The sequence below is a fragment of the Euphorbia lathyris genome, chromosome 7 (genome assembly GCF_963576675.1).
Source record: "Euphorbia lathyris chromosome 7, ddEupLath1.1, whole genome shotgun sequence".
Classification (NCBI taxonomy): domain Eukaryota; kingdom Viridiplantae; phylum Streptophyta; class Magnoliopsida; order Malpighiales; family Euphorbiaceae; genus Euphorbia; species Euphorbia lathyris.
Window position 1 is genome coordinate 89,589,844 of NC_088916.1, and position 16,703 is coordinate 89,606,546.

Below are 16,703 nucleotides of genomic sequence, written 5' to 3' on the forward strand. Positions count from 1 at the left end.
GTCAAATTTATGTTTTTCAATTCAACCACCTCAACTTCGTTTACATTACCAAAATGTCCTTTAGTTCAATTTTATACTTTTTCCAGGGACTACTGATGTAATTAACTTGAAATTCCAAATTCAGATGAATGAAATCTATAATTAGTTCATTACAGCTTTACAAAGGAAGAAAAACGAGTAAAAATAGGCAGTCAAAAGGTAAAAAATAGGAAAAAATAAATATGTGGTAATTATTTAGTCATGAGGTAAAAATAAGAGAATAAAATTCCGAAATATTACTGATTTATCTCTTAAAATAGAGGTAACTATTTAATATAAAAAGGGAACTTTATAACTCTGAAAAACATAGAAGAAGAAGATAATATCTTCTTCCATCAGGGAGAGAATTAAATAAGGCCTTTTTTAAGGCATAGGAAAGGGTTTATATAAAATATATATAAACATATATATATTTTATATAAACTTATATAAGAAATATATATATATATATATTATTTATTTATTAAAAAAACAAAAAAAAGATGGCGAGGTTGTTGTTGATGTTATCGGCTTGTCTACTGATCGGAGAAATGCTTAAGGTTGTTCAGGCGGAAGATCCGTATTTATATTTCACGTGGAAAATTACCTACGGAACTCGGTCTCCGTTGGGGGTTTCGCAACAAGTTATTCTCATTAACGACCAGTTTCCTGGACCTGTCATTAATTCTACTAGTAATAACAATGTTGTTGTTAATGTGTTTAACAACCTTGATGAGCCTTTCCTTATCCATTGGTGAGTTTAATCCTAATTCCTTTGTTGTTTCCTCGTTGGTCTGAAAATTTTAACAATGTGTCACTTGTATGAGAAGGAGGACTCGGTCATGCATTTTGTGACACGTGGAAAAAACGATGTGTTGCAAAATGTATGGAGTGTGTCACCTGTACAGGAAGGAGGACCCAGTCCTTGTCAGTCGGAAAATTTTAACGGTGTGTTACCTGTACGAGAAGGAGGGCATGATCCTGCATTTTGCAACAAGTGTCATTTTTGTCATAACAACGTGTCGCAAAATGCATAGAGTATATCACCTATACGAGAAGGATGACCCGGTCCTCACAAAATCCCGCTACATTTTGCGAGAAGTGTCATTTTTTCGTTCTTCTTTCCTTGTCAATCAGAAAATTTTAACGACGTGTCGCCTATACTAGAAGGAGGACTCGATCCTGCATTTTGCGACAAGTGCCATTTTTGTCATAAAAATGATGTGTCGCAAAATGCATAGAGTATGTCACCTGTATGCGAAGGAGGACCCAGTCCTCACAAAATCCCGCTACATTTTTCGAAACATGTCATTTTTGTCATAAGAAATGACATGTGTCGCAAAATGTATGGAGTTTTCCGACGATTGCATTAAAAAAATCGATACGCTTCCTAATCAATTTGTATTTACACGAACAGGAGCGGGATCCAACAGAGGAAGAACTCATGGCAGGAAGGTTTGCCTGGCACCAATTGTCCGATCGCGCCTGGATCCAATTACACCTATCATTTCCAGGTGAAGGATCAAATTGGAAGCTTCATCTATTATCCAAGCTTGGCTCTACAAAAAGCAGCTGGTGGGTTTGGTGGAATTCATATTAACAGTCGTTTGTTAATCCCGGTTCCTTATCCCGATCCCGAGGCTGACTACACCGTAATTATTAATGATTGGTATACCAAGAGCCATCAAAGTTTAAGACAAGCATTGGATGCTGGAAATAGCATTGGCAGGCCAGCAGGAGTGCTCATCAACGGCCAAACAGCTAAAGGAAACGGCAAAGACGAGCCTCTTTTTACCTTGAAGCCCGGAAAGACATACAAATTCAGAGTTTGTAACGCGGGTCTCAAGAAATCTCTTAATTTCCGGATCCAGGATCATCCAATGAAGCTCGTCGAAATGGAAGGTTCACACGTGATCCAGAACATTTACGAGTCTCTTGATGTTCATGTCGGAGCTTGCTTTAGTGTTCTCGTCACAGCCAATAAGTCTCCAAAGGATTATTACATGGTTGCTTCTACCAGGTTCACTAAGGAAATCCTGACAGGAAAAGGCATTATTCGCTACGAGAATTCAAAACGACCAGCGTCGCCTTTGATCCCTGCAGCACCCGTCGGATGGGCATGGTCTCTCAATCAGTTCCGATCCTTCCGATGGAACCTTACCGCTAGTGCCGCCAGGCCAAACCCTCAGGGCTCATACCATTACGGATCAATCAACATCACTCGCACCTTAAAGCTTCAAAACTCAGCTAGCAGAACCGGTGGAAAGCTTCGATATGCCATCAACGGTGTTTCGAACACCAATCCCGAGACACCAATGAAGATAGCCGAGTATTATGGAATCGCAGACAAGGTCTTTAATTATGATCTGATGGCCGATAATCCACCAGCAAGTGGAGCTCAAGTTGTCGAAGGACCAAATGTTAAGAACTTGACATTCCGTAACTTCATCGAGATCATCTTCGAGAACCCTGAGAAAAGCCTTCAATCATGGCACTTAGATGGATACTCTTTCTTCGCAGTCGCGTAAGTATTGACTTTTTTTTTGGTAGAGTCTGAAAAAATCCATGTCCTTTGCTTTTTGTCAAACTGGTATCCAAACAATAAGGAATAAGGTTTTCATTTTGCTAAAAACGATAACAGTTTAGTTTGACACCACAAAAATAGACATTAACGACCTCAAAATGGAAAATTTCAAGAATCAAAGTTGTTCATCACCACATTTACTATGGAACCAATTTTTTATTTCCCAAAATCAACATTTTCAGAGTTTTCTCTCTCTAAACATTCACTTTCTCTCTCCTCACCAAACAACACCTAAATGACCTCAAAATTAAAAAGTTGAAAAATTAAAGTTGCTTAGAATATCATCTAGTCTTTGAATTTTTTGAATTTAACATCATCAACGTTTGAGGTCCTTATTTCCAGTAAAGCGAAAAACTCCCGTCATCTCCTACAGTTACCAGTTTGACAAAAATAAAGTGAAATCACAGAATTTTGTTTTTGTCTTCACCCGTTTTTTTTTAATACATAAACTATCAGCTTAAACGTTTAGCACTTTTTACTACTACTACTAACAAACTACTGTTGTTACGACTCTTACCAGCGTTGAGCCGGGAACCTGGACACCCGAGAAACGAGTGCACTACAATCTCCTAGATGCGGTGAGCCGGACAACAATTCAAGTGTTCCCAAAATCATGGGCAGCAATATTGTTGACATTTGACAATGCAGGAATGTGGAATATAAGGTCAGAAATATGGGAAAGAACATACTTAGGACAACAACTATATGCAAGTGTTCTTTCACCAGAAAGATCTTTAAGAGATGAATATAATATTCCTGATGATGCTTTGCTTTGTGGAGCTGTGAAGGGAATAGCAAAACCTCCACCTTATACTATTTAAATTTTTTTTTTTTTCTATTAAAAACCCTTTCCCTTATGCCAATAAAAAATTAAAATAATTTATTTTGTATATTATATTTGCCTTGCATTCATATATAATTACTCTATTCTGTCCCTTTAATTAATGTATTAAATTTAATTAAATTTAATCAGGAATACCTCCTCCTTTTTTGCTTTGTTTATTATTATTATTATTATTATTATTATTATTATTATTATTATTATTATTATTATTATTATTATTATTATCTATAGAAAATGTAGTAAATTTAAAAGACTTGGCATCTATGAGAAATGATTGGTGTAAGGAAAGAAAGTGCACAATTGTCATGTTTCTATTGGCAAGTTCAATGGATCGGGACTATAGTAGAATTTCTTCATCTATGAAGCACCGACTCTGGTACGGACACAGGTTTGGGTGCAGATGTGGATGCGGGTGCAGAAAATAGCATTTTTAAAAAAATATAACATATAGTTGCAACGGGACACAATAAATTTGTATATAGTTTTTTTTTTTTTTTGGTAGAAAAGGAAAAGAAAAACGAATAACAACAAACTACCCAGGAATTAGCCTAGGGAAGCTAACCCCAATCCTATCTTCTAAGAGAAGATGAGAGATGAAACTAGGGGAAACAGGAAGGGTAGTAACGCCTAACGTCCCTTCATGGCCCGCCGCCGCCAAGCGATCAGCAACACGATTCTGCTCTCTAAAAATGTGTCTGAACTCTACGAACTCAAAGGAGGAGCAAAGCCTTATAATAGCTTTGATGAGGTTGCGACTGTTAAGACCCATAGAATGATTCTCAGAAATCATTTTGATTGCTTCCAAATTATCAGACTCCACAGAGAGCCTCTTAACACCCAGCCTTTTAGCAAGATTGATTCCAGTAAGAATAGTCCAGAGCTCCGCAGAAAAGGAAGAACCCAACCCTAAATTCTATATATTACACATAAAATAGGACATTGCTATTTACCGCCCTAAATTACTTCATCGCCTCCCATTTGGATAATTTTACCCTTTTCATTAAAAAATATCAAAACTGAAAATTTGGATATTATAGAGAATCGGCCAAAATTTGGTCTAGGCGGATGCCGGATCCGCCCCGTCAATTTTCAATTTTTGATCAAAATTATGAGAAGGGCAAAAAAGTCCAAATAGGGACGGTAACTAGAAAAAAGGGGCAGTATTTAGCAACCCACTATAAAATAACATAAAAAACATTTAAAAAACATGATAAATCACCATTACTAAAACATCACAGTTTTCCACTAAAATGAAAAACAATTACTAAAACAGCACTAAGACCAAAACAAGGTGCAACGAAAAGAAAACAAAAAGGGAAGGAATGGAAACGAAAACAAGAAAAGATGGAATCGCACAGCAAAAATGAAGAGCAACATTCAACCCGCACAGAGAAAGAAAGAGTTTGGGTATCGAAGGAAAAGAAGGAAATTAGGTTTGGTTATGAATTACACCAGATCGAAAAGGTTTGTGTATTAATGTTTTTTTTTCAATTAAATCTCTTTTCTTTTAATTTTTTTTTAAAAACCCCTAAACTTGTTGAAACACCTTTCCACATAACTTTGATTTGACAAAATTATTTAAGTATAATTAAAAACATATTCTAAACACACTAAGTTTAAATGCTTTGATTTATTCTACTAATGTGTTTGTTCAATGTTGAGTTAAATTGTTTATAAGACACAAGATTAAAAGGCCCAAGCCCAATACGGAAGTCAAAGCCCAAGTCAAACAGTTTAAAGCAACTCGGCCCGCGTATGTCAAAACGTTGTCGTTATGTATAAAATGCAGCTCAGCGGAAGAAGGATCTAGAAGACCTTCGAGGAACAACTTCGGGACGAAGCTGCTGAGTTGATTCGACAAACAGTACAAGACAGCAGCTGGCTAAGAACAACTTCCAGACAAAGTGTTTCCACTTTGGGTAAAGTTCAGAAGACACAGTATGCTGTCTAGTTGACATTACCATAAATGGAGAGACATTCTGCCGAGCTGACCAAAAGCTGACCGAGGACAGAAGATACTCAAATCTGATTGGCCGAGAGCTCTGAGCAAGTCAGGATGACAACGACAGGAAGCCGTTTCCCTCCAACGGTTATTTCGAAATTCGAAATGACCGATGCCTCAGACGTCTCTATAAATAGTGCCATCAGTTGCTTCATTCAGTAGAGAACTTGATCAAGCCATTACGCTGACCAAATTTCTACGCAAAGTTCTCCAAGCAAAAGCAAAGCAATCTTACACTAAATTTCATATCTTTTGTGTAAAAGTCTAGAGTGATTATTCAATCATCTAAGGTGTCTTAGCAATCATTGTTTAGGACAAATACTTATCATTTCTAGAGATTAGAAATGAGAGGCTGAGTACTCGGTTATAGTACTCAGCGAGAGATTATGATTGAGTAGAGGTATAGAGGAAGGTACTCTTGTTATACTCAGTTGCTAAGATTGTAAAAGGTTTGATGCTCTACCGTTAAAGAGCTCAGTAGAGAATTCGAAATCTCAGAACGTGTTCCGGGGACAGGACGTAGGCTTGGAGGCCGAACCTTGATAAATCTGCTGAGTAACATATTTCTAACCTTTAACTCCTTTATATATTTATTGCTTGCTTAAACAAAAACTGACCAAGTAAAGAGGTCAAGCTGAGTTGTGCGCGTTGAATATCCGAGCTCAGGAATAGACTCTAAGTGCTATCTCCTGACTCAAGTAAAGAAACTGACCTAGTCACTAGTTGACTAAGCTAGTATCTTGCTATTCACTCAGCGCCGCTGTCCAAACCTTTTTCTCACGAAAAAGAAGTCTGCCCTAGCTTAAAATTTTTAAATAGTTCCTAACCCCCCCCCTTGGAACTATACTTGTAACGTTATAAGGGACCAACAAGTGGTATCAGAGCTTAAAAGCTCACTGTAAAAGGTTTAACCACCTTGAGCTGATCCCCACTATGGGCGAAAACAGCACTCGGTTTCTCCCAGGAAACCAAACAACTCAGATCTTACCTGAGGGGCTGTCCATTACTCGGCCTCCCCTATTCTTCGGGTCTAACTACACCTTCTGGAAGAATAGGATGAAAAATTTCATTCAGGCTACAAATATGAGTGCCTGGCTTCCATAGTCCAATGTCCATTTGTACCTGTCGAAGTTGTGGCTGGCCAAACAGTTGTTAAAGCTGAGGCCAAATGGACAGAGGATGATCTCAAGAAGCTACAAAATCATGCTTCGGCTATAAATATGCTTCACTGTGCGCTCGATGCTGCAGAATATAATAAAATCTCAGGTTGTGAGTCGGCGCAAGAGATCTGGAAGAAGCTGGAGGTCACCTACGAAGGAACCAATAAAGTAAATGAGTCCAAGGTGAACCAGCAGATGAGACTGTACGAGCTGTTCGAAATGAACAATGATGAGGGTATATCTGACATGAATGCAAGGTTTACCAACATCATCAATGAGCTCAAGAGACTTGGGAAGATCTTCATTGAGGAAGAACAAGTCAAAAAGATACTCAGGAGTCTTCCTAAAGACTGGCAAGCAAAGAAGACCGATGTTGAGGAAGCTCAGGACTTAACCACCTACAAATATGACGAACTCATCGGCTCGTTGCTGACCAATGAGATATCAATGAAAAACTTCGAGGTGAAGGAAAAGTCTGAAGGCAAGAAGCAGAAATCTGTTGTCATGAAAGCTGACTCCACTGATGGGAGCTCAACAGATGATGAGGAGATGGCTATGTTCACAAGGAAGATGAAAAGGTTGTTCAGGAAGAATGACAAATATTCTAAGAAGCCTTACAGAAAGTTTGATAAGTATAAAGCTGAGTCCAGCGACAGCAAATACAAGAAAGACAACTCAAAGCCCATTACATGCTTTGAATGTCATCAAACTGGCCATATCAAGTCAAGCTGCCCCACACTGAGGAAAGATAAGAAGAACGGTAAAAAGGCAATGGTGGCTACATGGAGCGACAGTGATGAGTCTTCATCAACAGAAGCTGAGGCCACCGAGTCAGCGAAGATATGTTTCATGGCTGACGAACTTGCTGAGCCGTGCGTCTCTGAGCATGCTGACCCCTCCATTGCATCTGATGATGAGGAGCAATCAAATGAGGTAATATCACTTTCCCAGCTCAGAAACGAAATGGGTAATGCCCTGAGTGACCTCTATACACTTGTCAAAAAGTGTAATAAGAAAATTAGAGCACTCAGCAGGCGCTGTGACGAGGTTGAAGATGTCAAGCTAAGTGACCTCAGATTCCTTCTTCAGGACAACTCAACTTTGCATGATAATATGGAAATCATACATAAGTCGGTCTCTGAAGTCCAATCAGATTCAAAGAAATTGAGAAAGGACGTCACAAATATCCAGAACCAACTCAAGGTTCAAAACAAAAGAAATATTCCTTTGAATGCTCAGTACCGAAGTACTGGTCAGCAGAGATGGAATCCCCAGCGGAATGTCCAGTGTGACTTCTGTGGGAAGAAAGGACACACCACAAATGTGTGCTGGCACGCTCAGCACTGGGGTGCTGACCAGTCAGTGAAAAACCCTAAACGGGAGGTCAGCTGTGACTTCTGTGGAAAGAATGGCCATACTGTCCAAGTATGCCGCCATAAAATAAAATATGATGCTTTACCTGTTGAACCTAACAAGCAAGGACCCAAAAAGAATTGGGTACCTAAAAGTAACTAGTTACAATGCAGGTAAGCCTGAGGTGTGCTGAGAAGTCAAAGATGTGGTATATTGACAGCGCATGCTCGAGGCACATGACTGGTGATGAAACTCAGTTCATCACGTTTAAGCGTAAACGAGGAGGAAGCGTAAGTTTTGGAGACAACAAAAAGGGTAAGATAGTAGGGTCAGGAACCATCAGAGGTAATCCTACTATTGAGTCAGTCTCCCTAGTCAGCGGACTCAAATATAACTTACTCAGCGTAGCTCAGCTATGTGACAATGGGAGAAAAGTTATATTTGATGCTACTGGATGTAAAATATACAAGGGAAAAACAAATGAGTTAATTTTAACTGCCCCTCGGATTGATAATGTCTTTATGCTAGACTTAGAGAAAAAGTTTTCAAAAACTGTATGCTTAGTTTCAAAGGAAGAAAATTCCTGGCTATGGCACAGGAGACTTGGTCATGTAAGCATGGACCTCCTGGACAAATTAGCAAGAAAGCAATTGGTTGAGGGACTGCCTGAACTTAGATTTGAAAAAGATCAATTATGCCACGCTTGCCAAGCTGGAAAACAAACCAAACAATCTTTTCATAGCAAAAACATTGTCTCAACTAAGCGTCCGTTAGAATTACTACACTTAGATCTCTTCGGTCCAGTCCAGCCGCTGAGTCTGGGTGGAAGAAGATTTTCCTTGGTCATTGTAGATGACTTCTCTCGGTACACTTGGGTCATCTTGCTGAGTAGCAAGGATGAGACCTTTGAGACATTTTCAAATTTGGTTAGAAAACTTGAAAATGATAAAGACCTAAAACTAGCTCACATCCGAAGTGATAATGGTGGAGAATTCAAAAAACAACAGTTTGTTGAATTCTGTGAAGCCAGCGGCATTGACCATAACTTTTCTGCTCCTAGAATGCCTCAACAAAATGGGGTTGTTGAAAGGAAGAACAGAACACTGGTTGAAATAGCCAGGACAATGCTGAGTGAGCATAGGCTTCCAAAGTATTTTTGGGGAGAAGCTGTTAACACAGCGTGCTATATTCTTAATAGGGCCCTTGTTAGACCTATACTAAAGAAAACCCCCTACGAGCTTTGGAAAGGACGAAAGCCCAACATTGGATACTTTCGTGCCTTTGGCTGTAAATGTTTTATTTTAAACACTAAAGATAGCCTAGCTAAATTTGACTCAAAAGCTGATGAAGCTATCTTTTTAGGCTACTCAACAAACAGCAAAGCATACAGAGTTTTCAATAAACGAACTCAAGTTTTAGAAGAGTCAGTACATGTTGAGTTCAACAAAACTAACCCTGCAGGAAGATATCTGTCGCTGACCGAGGATGATCCACACTCAGCACCCGCTGATCAAGATACAGCCGCTGAGTCATTCCCTCAAGGGCTGACTAAAGGTAAAAGTGAACCAAATATTGTTTTCACTGACCAGTCTTCACCTGCAGAGATTGTTGAAACACAGACAACACAAGACATCAATCTACCCAAAGAGATAAGGATTCCAAGAGGGCACTCAGAGAGTGCAATCCTTGATGGCGCTGAGAATACCCTGATGACAAGAAACCAACTCCGGAGGTACCTCAGCAATGTAGCCTTCGTCTCAGTTCAGGAACCTAAGAACTTCGCTGATGCTGAGGAAGATGAATTCTGGATGAGCGCAATGCAAGAGGAACTTGACCAATTCAGAAGAAACGATGTATGGGAGCTAGTGCCACATCCAAGGAGTCAGAAGACCATTGGAACAAGATGGGTCTTCCGCAACAAGCTGGATGAGCAAGGAAACGTAGTCAGGAACAAAGCAAGGCTTGTAGCTCAGGGCTACAGTCAGCAAGAAGGTATTGACTATGGTGAGACCTTTGCCCCAGTGGCAAGGCTAGAGGCTATTAGGATTTTATGTGCATATGCATCTTACATGAACTTTAAACTGTTTCAAATGGATGTTAAGAGTGCATTCCTTAATGGAGTTATAAACGAGGAAGTTTATGTTAATCAACCTCTAGGGTTTGAGGATCCTAAATTCCCAAACCATGTTTATAAACTCAAAAAGGCTCTGTACGGCCTCAAGCAAGCACCACGTGCTTAGTATGAGAGGCTGACCAGTTTCCTGCTGACTAGAAATTATGTCAGAGGCAAAGCTGATGCAACCTTATTCATTAAGAGAAAGGGTAAAGATACCCTGCTGGCTCAAATATATGTTGATGATATTATTTTCGGTGCTACTAATGAGTCAATGTGCAAGGTATTTAGCAAGCAAATGCAGACTGAGTTTGAAATGTCGATGATGGGAGAACTCAACTTCTTCCTTGGACTTCAAATCAAACAAGGAAAGAATGACATCTTCATCAGTCAAGCTAAATATGCCAAGGAGATATTGAAGAAATATGATCTTGAAAATTGCAAGCCAATATCCACTCCTATGGGCACTGACATTGTCCTCTGCGCTGACGAGAATGGTAAGTCAGTAGACAGCAAGTTATATCGAGGTATGATAGGCTCTCTACTTTACTTAACAGCAAGTAGACCGGACATTCAGTTTTCAGTATGCTACTATGCTAGATATCAATCTAACCCTAAGGAATCTCATTACATAGCTGTAAAAAGAATCCTTAGATATTTACAAAGCTCAGTGAACGCAGGTTTATGGTATCCCAACACTCATGGCTTTACACTCGTTGGATACACTGACGCTGACTATGGTCGAGACAAGCTAGAACGGAAAAGCACCTCTAGAGGATGTCATTTCTTAGGAAGCTGTCTTGTATCCTGGTTCAGCAAGAAGCAGGCGTCAGTAGCCTTGTCTACCACTGAAGCTGAGTACATTGTTGTTGGTCACTATGTTGCTCAAGTCCTATGGATTAAGCAACAGCTTGAAGACTATGGTGTTCAAACAAAGACAATTGAGGTCAAATGCGACAACAAAAGTGCAATTGATCTATCAAAGAACCCAATTCAATACAGCAGGATGAAGCATGTCAGCATAAGACATCACTTCATTAGAGACCATGTACTCAAGGGTGAGATAAAGCTGACCTATGTCCCAACGGATGAGCAGCTTGCGGATATCTTCACAAAGCCACTGGCTCGTGAACAGTTCAGCATACTGAGAGAAGCCATTGGTATGTTTAATCCTCTTCAGTAAATTCCTGTTCTAAAAAGTAAATTTATGCTGAGTGAATTACTATGCTGAATGATTTATACAAATGCATGCTGAGTGATTGTTATGCTAAGTACTTAACATATCAATATTGAGTAAATATGCACACCGAGTAGTAATCTCAAACTGAGAAATCATCCTTTCTTATACTACTGACCACTCAGAATATAAAATGCTTAGTATTCTAAACGCTGAGTGTTAGATCCGTTGCATTAAATGCAAAAGCACGCGAATAGCCACCTAGGATGACGTATGCGCCGAATGTGTCATAAAAGCCAGGATCTTTGTCGGTTGACAATCCCAAGGCAAAACTGACACATGGATTCGATAAGATCCACACTTCATCGCTATAAATAATGGGTAAATCCCCATTCTTTATTTTCTTTACACTTACCAAATTCTTTGGCAAAGCATTCTCTCTCTCTCTCTCTAAGACTCTCAAAGCTTCCCAATCCTCTTTCTGAAACAATGACTAGAGTTTCCGTCAACATCTCCGGTGCCGGTCACCCTAAGACCAGCTCCGATGAACCCTCCAGGCAAACTACTGTGCCTGAAACCACCAAGGTCACTACGCCGAGCAAAGGCAAAACTGGGCAAGCTACCTCCTCCAAAGGAAAACCGACCAAAATCAGAACCTATACCAAGGTATTTGATAACATTAGCGAATGGAAAGTAGACTTCTCACAATGGGTTTCTGAGACCTTCGTGACATCCGAGCAACCCTTCTGCGAATGGATATCGCAAAATGGCTGGACCGAGCTGTTCTCCATTAGGGATCACACCTATCCTGACCTTGTAAGGGAGTTCTACCACAATCTCCTAGTCGCTGACGATAACCAGGACTACTTAACAACAGTGGTAAAGGGGAAAACGATTTTCATCAATCCCACCTATTTGGCAAATTTGCTAAAGTTGAAAAATGAGGGAGCAAAACTGAGAAGAACTGGAGATCAGGATGACACTAACTACGAAGTCAACTTTTGCAAGCCCCCTGGTCATTCTGGAGAAATCTCAAGTTCATCCATGGGTCAGCACCAAAAGATGGCTCATTACCTACTGACCTACTTTATTTACCCAAAGATAAACTGCACCAGCTCAGCGACAAATTTCGAGCAATGCTTTATATGGCATATGCTGACATACACGCCTATCAACATACCAGTATTCTTGATTGCTGGGTTCATAAGGAGCACTGGAACTCTCAGGCTGGGATCGCTCATCACCAGGATCCTCATTGATCATCAAATAGACCTAACTGATGAAGTTAAAGCTAGAGGATCTGAAATAACAGCTGCTTCGCTGAGCGCTATGAAGTTCAATCAGCCACTAAAGAAAGGAAAAGCTGCTGCTGAACAACAAGCTGAGGAAACAGCTCCAAAGCAAAGCCAAAGGACAAAGGCTCCAGCTGCCCGCAAGAGGAAAGCTGTTATGACCTCTTCAAAGAAGGCTGAGCCTCAGACCAAGAAGTCAAAGTCAGCTGCTGAACCAGGTCAGGAAAGACCTAAGTCAGCTGAGAAAAGGAGCAGGCAAGAAGAGCCTGAAATTGAGGATGAGCAACCTCAAAAGAAGCAGAAGTCTTCTACACTGACTCCCATTGATGCTATACCTACTGACGTAGTAGTTCCTGGTGATTCTCACTACACACAGTGTCTAGGAACTATAGTTGAGCATCAAAAAGATGAGGTGCATCTGGACGATCAGTTCATTCCACAAGTTGAGGAAGAGTTAGATGGTGATAGTGAAGAAGATGAAGAACAAGAAGTAGAAGGCGGTCAGGATGACGCTGAGGACACTGAGGAGACAGCTAGTGAGATTGGAGCTGAGCCAATCAATACTGGGTTGGCTGCTGGAAATGAACAAGAACCTGACCAACACAATGTTGATCAAGAACAAGCTGACCAGCTTAATGCTGATCAAGAAGAAACTTCCCCATCTCACTTAGGAGAGTCTATTCATGCTGACACTCCTCCTCCAAGAAGAAGATTAATCAAGGCAAGTCAGAAGACAGTCATTGACCTTCCGGTTCAACCACCAACTGTCCCAGACTTTGTTATTCAGAAGCCGACCAAGGATCCTTCTGCACTCAAGCTGAAATTTTTCAGAAAACAACCAACCTCTACTCCATCGGCTTCCCTCGAAAAGCAAGCCTCTGTTTCTTCACCAAAGGAACACGCCGACTTGAATACTTCCGCCAACTCAACAAGTCAAGTTGAGTCAATTCCTGTAAATGCTGTCAATCCAAGCATTGTGTTGACTCAAAACATTCCTGCCCCAGTCAGCACAGACAGCATTAGAATTACCTCTTCTCCAATCAACACATCTGCGGATCAATCAACTCTACCAGAACCTCAAGTGCAGATTGGAAACACACTTCCAGTCACTGACCACGTTATTCCTCTGACTCCTTTTCCAACCGGTCATACTGAGGCAACAAGGCAAGTTAATGAAGGCCCTCTTAGCTACTTGCATGCTACCGAGTCTGGAAAAAGAATCATCGACTCGGTGCAAACACTGATCAAAGACCTTCATCAAACCACTCTACCTGCTGCTGGGTCTTCTACTGCTGAGACAACTCAGCTCTCCCATGTAACTCAGCTTCTCAACGAAGTTAAGGGATTCAAGGACTTGCTGAGTGTCATCGTTACCTTTCAAGCACAGCAAGCTAAGCAGGATTCCATCGCAAGGCTGGCTGAGATCCAGCTGACAATAGTTCAAAATCTCAACGCTCTTCAAGAACAAGTTCAGACTTTGTCAGCTGCGAACACGCGCTATGCAACTTCTGATGAAGTCAAAATGCTTTTTGCTCAGCTTCACACTGAGCAAATTAAAACCAACGAGCAAATGGTCTCCTATTCTCAATGCTCAGTGGAGCAAATTGGTGAGGTCGTTCGATTGCTGAACTTGAACAAGCAAGAGATGGATACTGACGCTATGAAGCAAAATGAAATGTTGTCTATCACCAGACAAACCTTCAACCACATACGTCACACAAATATTCAGCGTCAATACTACGACACATCCTTACTGAAGACTTTTCATCAAGTCATTGCTGGTCTGACCGATGCACTTACCTGGGTCGGAAAATCTCAAGCTTTCATCGTAAGCATGATCAGCGCTGCTGAACTTAATATACCTTCCGAGGTCTCAGATAATGGAGTTGCTATTTTTGATGGTGTCAATGAAAGCGCCGATAGACTTAAGGAGCTGTCCACAGAACTGACCAGAGCCGTCTTAACCGACGCCTTTAGGATTCCTCCTCCCGATGCTGACAAAACGGGGGAGAAAGAACAAGCTAGAACACAGCATGAGCATAGTCAGTCCAAACAAAAGAGAAAGAAATAGAAATTAGGCTAGCTCAGTTATGCTATGTTTGTATTCTCTATGTGGTGTTATGTTTTTCTTTCTTTTGCTGTAAACACTGACTACTTCTAGTAATATCAATACTTGCATCTGTTTATCCAAAAACTGAGTTATGAGTTATTATCTATGATGCTGAGTATTAAGTCATTATGTATCTTCAATTACATCAACCATGTTTAATGCTTATAAAACTTGTTGATCGTACACAATGCTGATAACATGTTTGACATTGACTTGTATGTTTATAAAACATTGTCTTATAAGACTCATTGAACAACAAATTACTCAGCGCCCTCTGAATACTATAACTTTCGCTTAAACACTGAGCAAAATTGAATATGTTCCATGAGCTGACCTATATCTGAAAACTGGCCTTAGACTTACTCAATTAAACCTTCAAATGTTTAGAGTAAAACTAAGTCAGTGGCTCAACCCTTACAGGGGAGTTTGCTAAGATATATTAGGTCAACTATCATGGGGGAGCTCAATACTGAGTTCTTCGCTGAATAGTTTTGCCAACATCAAAATGGGGGAGTTTGTTGAAACACCTTTCCACATAATTTTGATTTGACAAAATTGTTTAAATATAATTAAAAACATATTCTAAACACACTAAGTTTAAATGCTTTGATTTATTCTACTAATGTGTTTGTTCAATGTTGAGTTAAATTGTTTACAAGACACAAGATTAAAAGGCCCAAGCCCAATACGGAAGTCAAATCCCAAGTCAAACAGTTTAAAGCAACTCGGCCCGCGTATGTCAAAACGCTGTCGTTATGTATAAAACGCAGCTCAGCGGAAGAAGGATCTAGAAGACCTTCGAGGAACAACTTCGGGACGAAGCTGCTGAGTTGATTCGACAAACAGTACAAGACAACAGCTGGCTAAGAACAACTTCCAGACAAAGTGTTTCCACTTTGGGTAAAGTTCAGAAGACACAGTATGCTGTCTAGTTGACATTACCATAAATGGAGAGACATTCTGCCGAGCTGACCAAAAGCTGACCGAGGACAGAAGATACTCAAATCTGATTGGCCGAGAGCTCTGAGCAAGTCAGGATGACAACGACAGGAAGCCGTTTCCCTCCAACGGTTATTTCGAAATTCGAAATGACCGATGCCTCAGACGTCTCTATAAATAGTGCCATCAGTTGCTTCATTCAGTAGAGAACTTGATCAAGCCATTACGCTGACCAAATTTCTACGCAAAGTTCTCCAAGCAAAAGCAAAGCAATCTTACACTAAATTTCATATCTTTTATGTAAAAGTCTAGAGTGATTATTCAATCATCTAAGGTGTCTTAGCAATCATTGTTTAGGACAAACACTTATCATTTCTAGAGATTAGAAATGAGAGGCTGAGTACTCGGTTATAGTACTCAGCGAGAGATTATGATTGAGTAGAGGTATAGAGGAAGGTACTCTTGTTATACTCAGTTGCTAAGATTGTAAAAGGTTTGATGCTCTATCGTTAAAGAACTCAGTAGAGAATTCGAAATCTCGGAACGTGTTCCGGGGACAGGATGTAGGCTTGGAGGCCGAACCTGGATAAATCTGCTGAGTAACATATTTCTAACCTTTAACTCCTTTATATATTTATTGCTTGCTTAAACAAAAACTGACCAAGTAAAGAGGTCAAGCTGAGTTGTGCGCGTTGAATATCCGAGCTCAGGAATAGACTCTAAGTGCTATCTCCTGACTCAAGTAAAGAAACTGACCTAGCCACTAGTTGACTAAGCCAGTATCTTGCTATTCACTTAGCGCCATTGTCCAAACCTTTTTCTCACGAAAAAGAAGTCTGCCCTAGCTTAAAATTTTTAAATAGTTCCTAACCCCCCCTTGGAACTATACTTGTAACGTTATAAGGGACCAACAAAACTTACCTAATTACATCAACTAGAAGAGTCTAGTCGTGTCCTACGGTATCCCCACCGTGTCCGATTTCCAAAATAAAAAAACATTGCGGACACGTTTTTGCTGTCACGTCCGTGCCCTGAAATTTTATTTATTATACCCCAAACCCTAAGTTATATTAAATTCGTTATAGGATTGGTCGATTAATTGGGTGTTACG

The 16,703-nt window shown here is 40.2% G+C and overlaps 1 protein-coding gene across 1 annotated transcript; it reads left to right on the forward strand.

Moving 5' to 3' along the window:
- Window positions 1-395: 395 nt before the first annotated feature.
- LOC136200898 (L-ascorbate oxidase homolog) lies at window positions 396-3,499 on the forward strand. The gene is made up of 3 exons (XM_065991403.1): window positions 396-772; window positions 1,436-2,542; window positions 3,123-3,499. Exons 1-3 carry the CDS (start codon window positions 522-524, stop codon window positions 3,421-3,423), a joined length of 1,659 nt encoding a protein of 552 aa, XP_065847475.1. The 5' UTR covers window positions 396-521; the 3' UTR covers window positions 3,424-3,499.
- The last annotated feature ends 13,204 nt before the right edge of the window (window positions 3,500-16,703 follow it).

What these genes read in the sequence shown, in the direction of transcription:
- LOC136200898 (XM_065991403.1), top strand. Translation starts at nt 522, where the DNA reads ATGGCGAGGTTGTTGTTGATGTTATCGGCTTGTCTACTGATCGGAGAA. An exon ending in GAGCCTTTCCTTATCCATTG is followed by an intron (nt 773 to 1,435) that starts GTGAGTTTAATC and finishes TTACACGAACAG; the next exon opens with GAGCGGGATCCAACAGAGGA. An exon ending in TACTCTTTCTTCGCAGTCGC is followed by an intron (nt 2,543 to 3,122) that starts GTAAGTATTGAC and finishes GACTCTTACCAG; the next exon opens with CGTTGAGCCGGGAACCTGGA.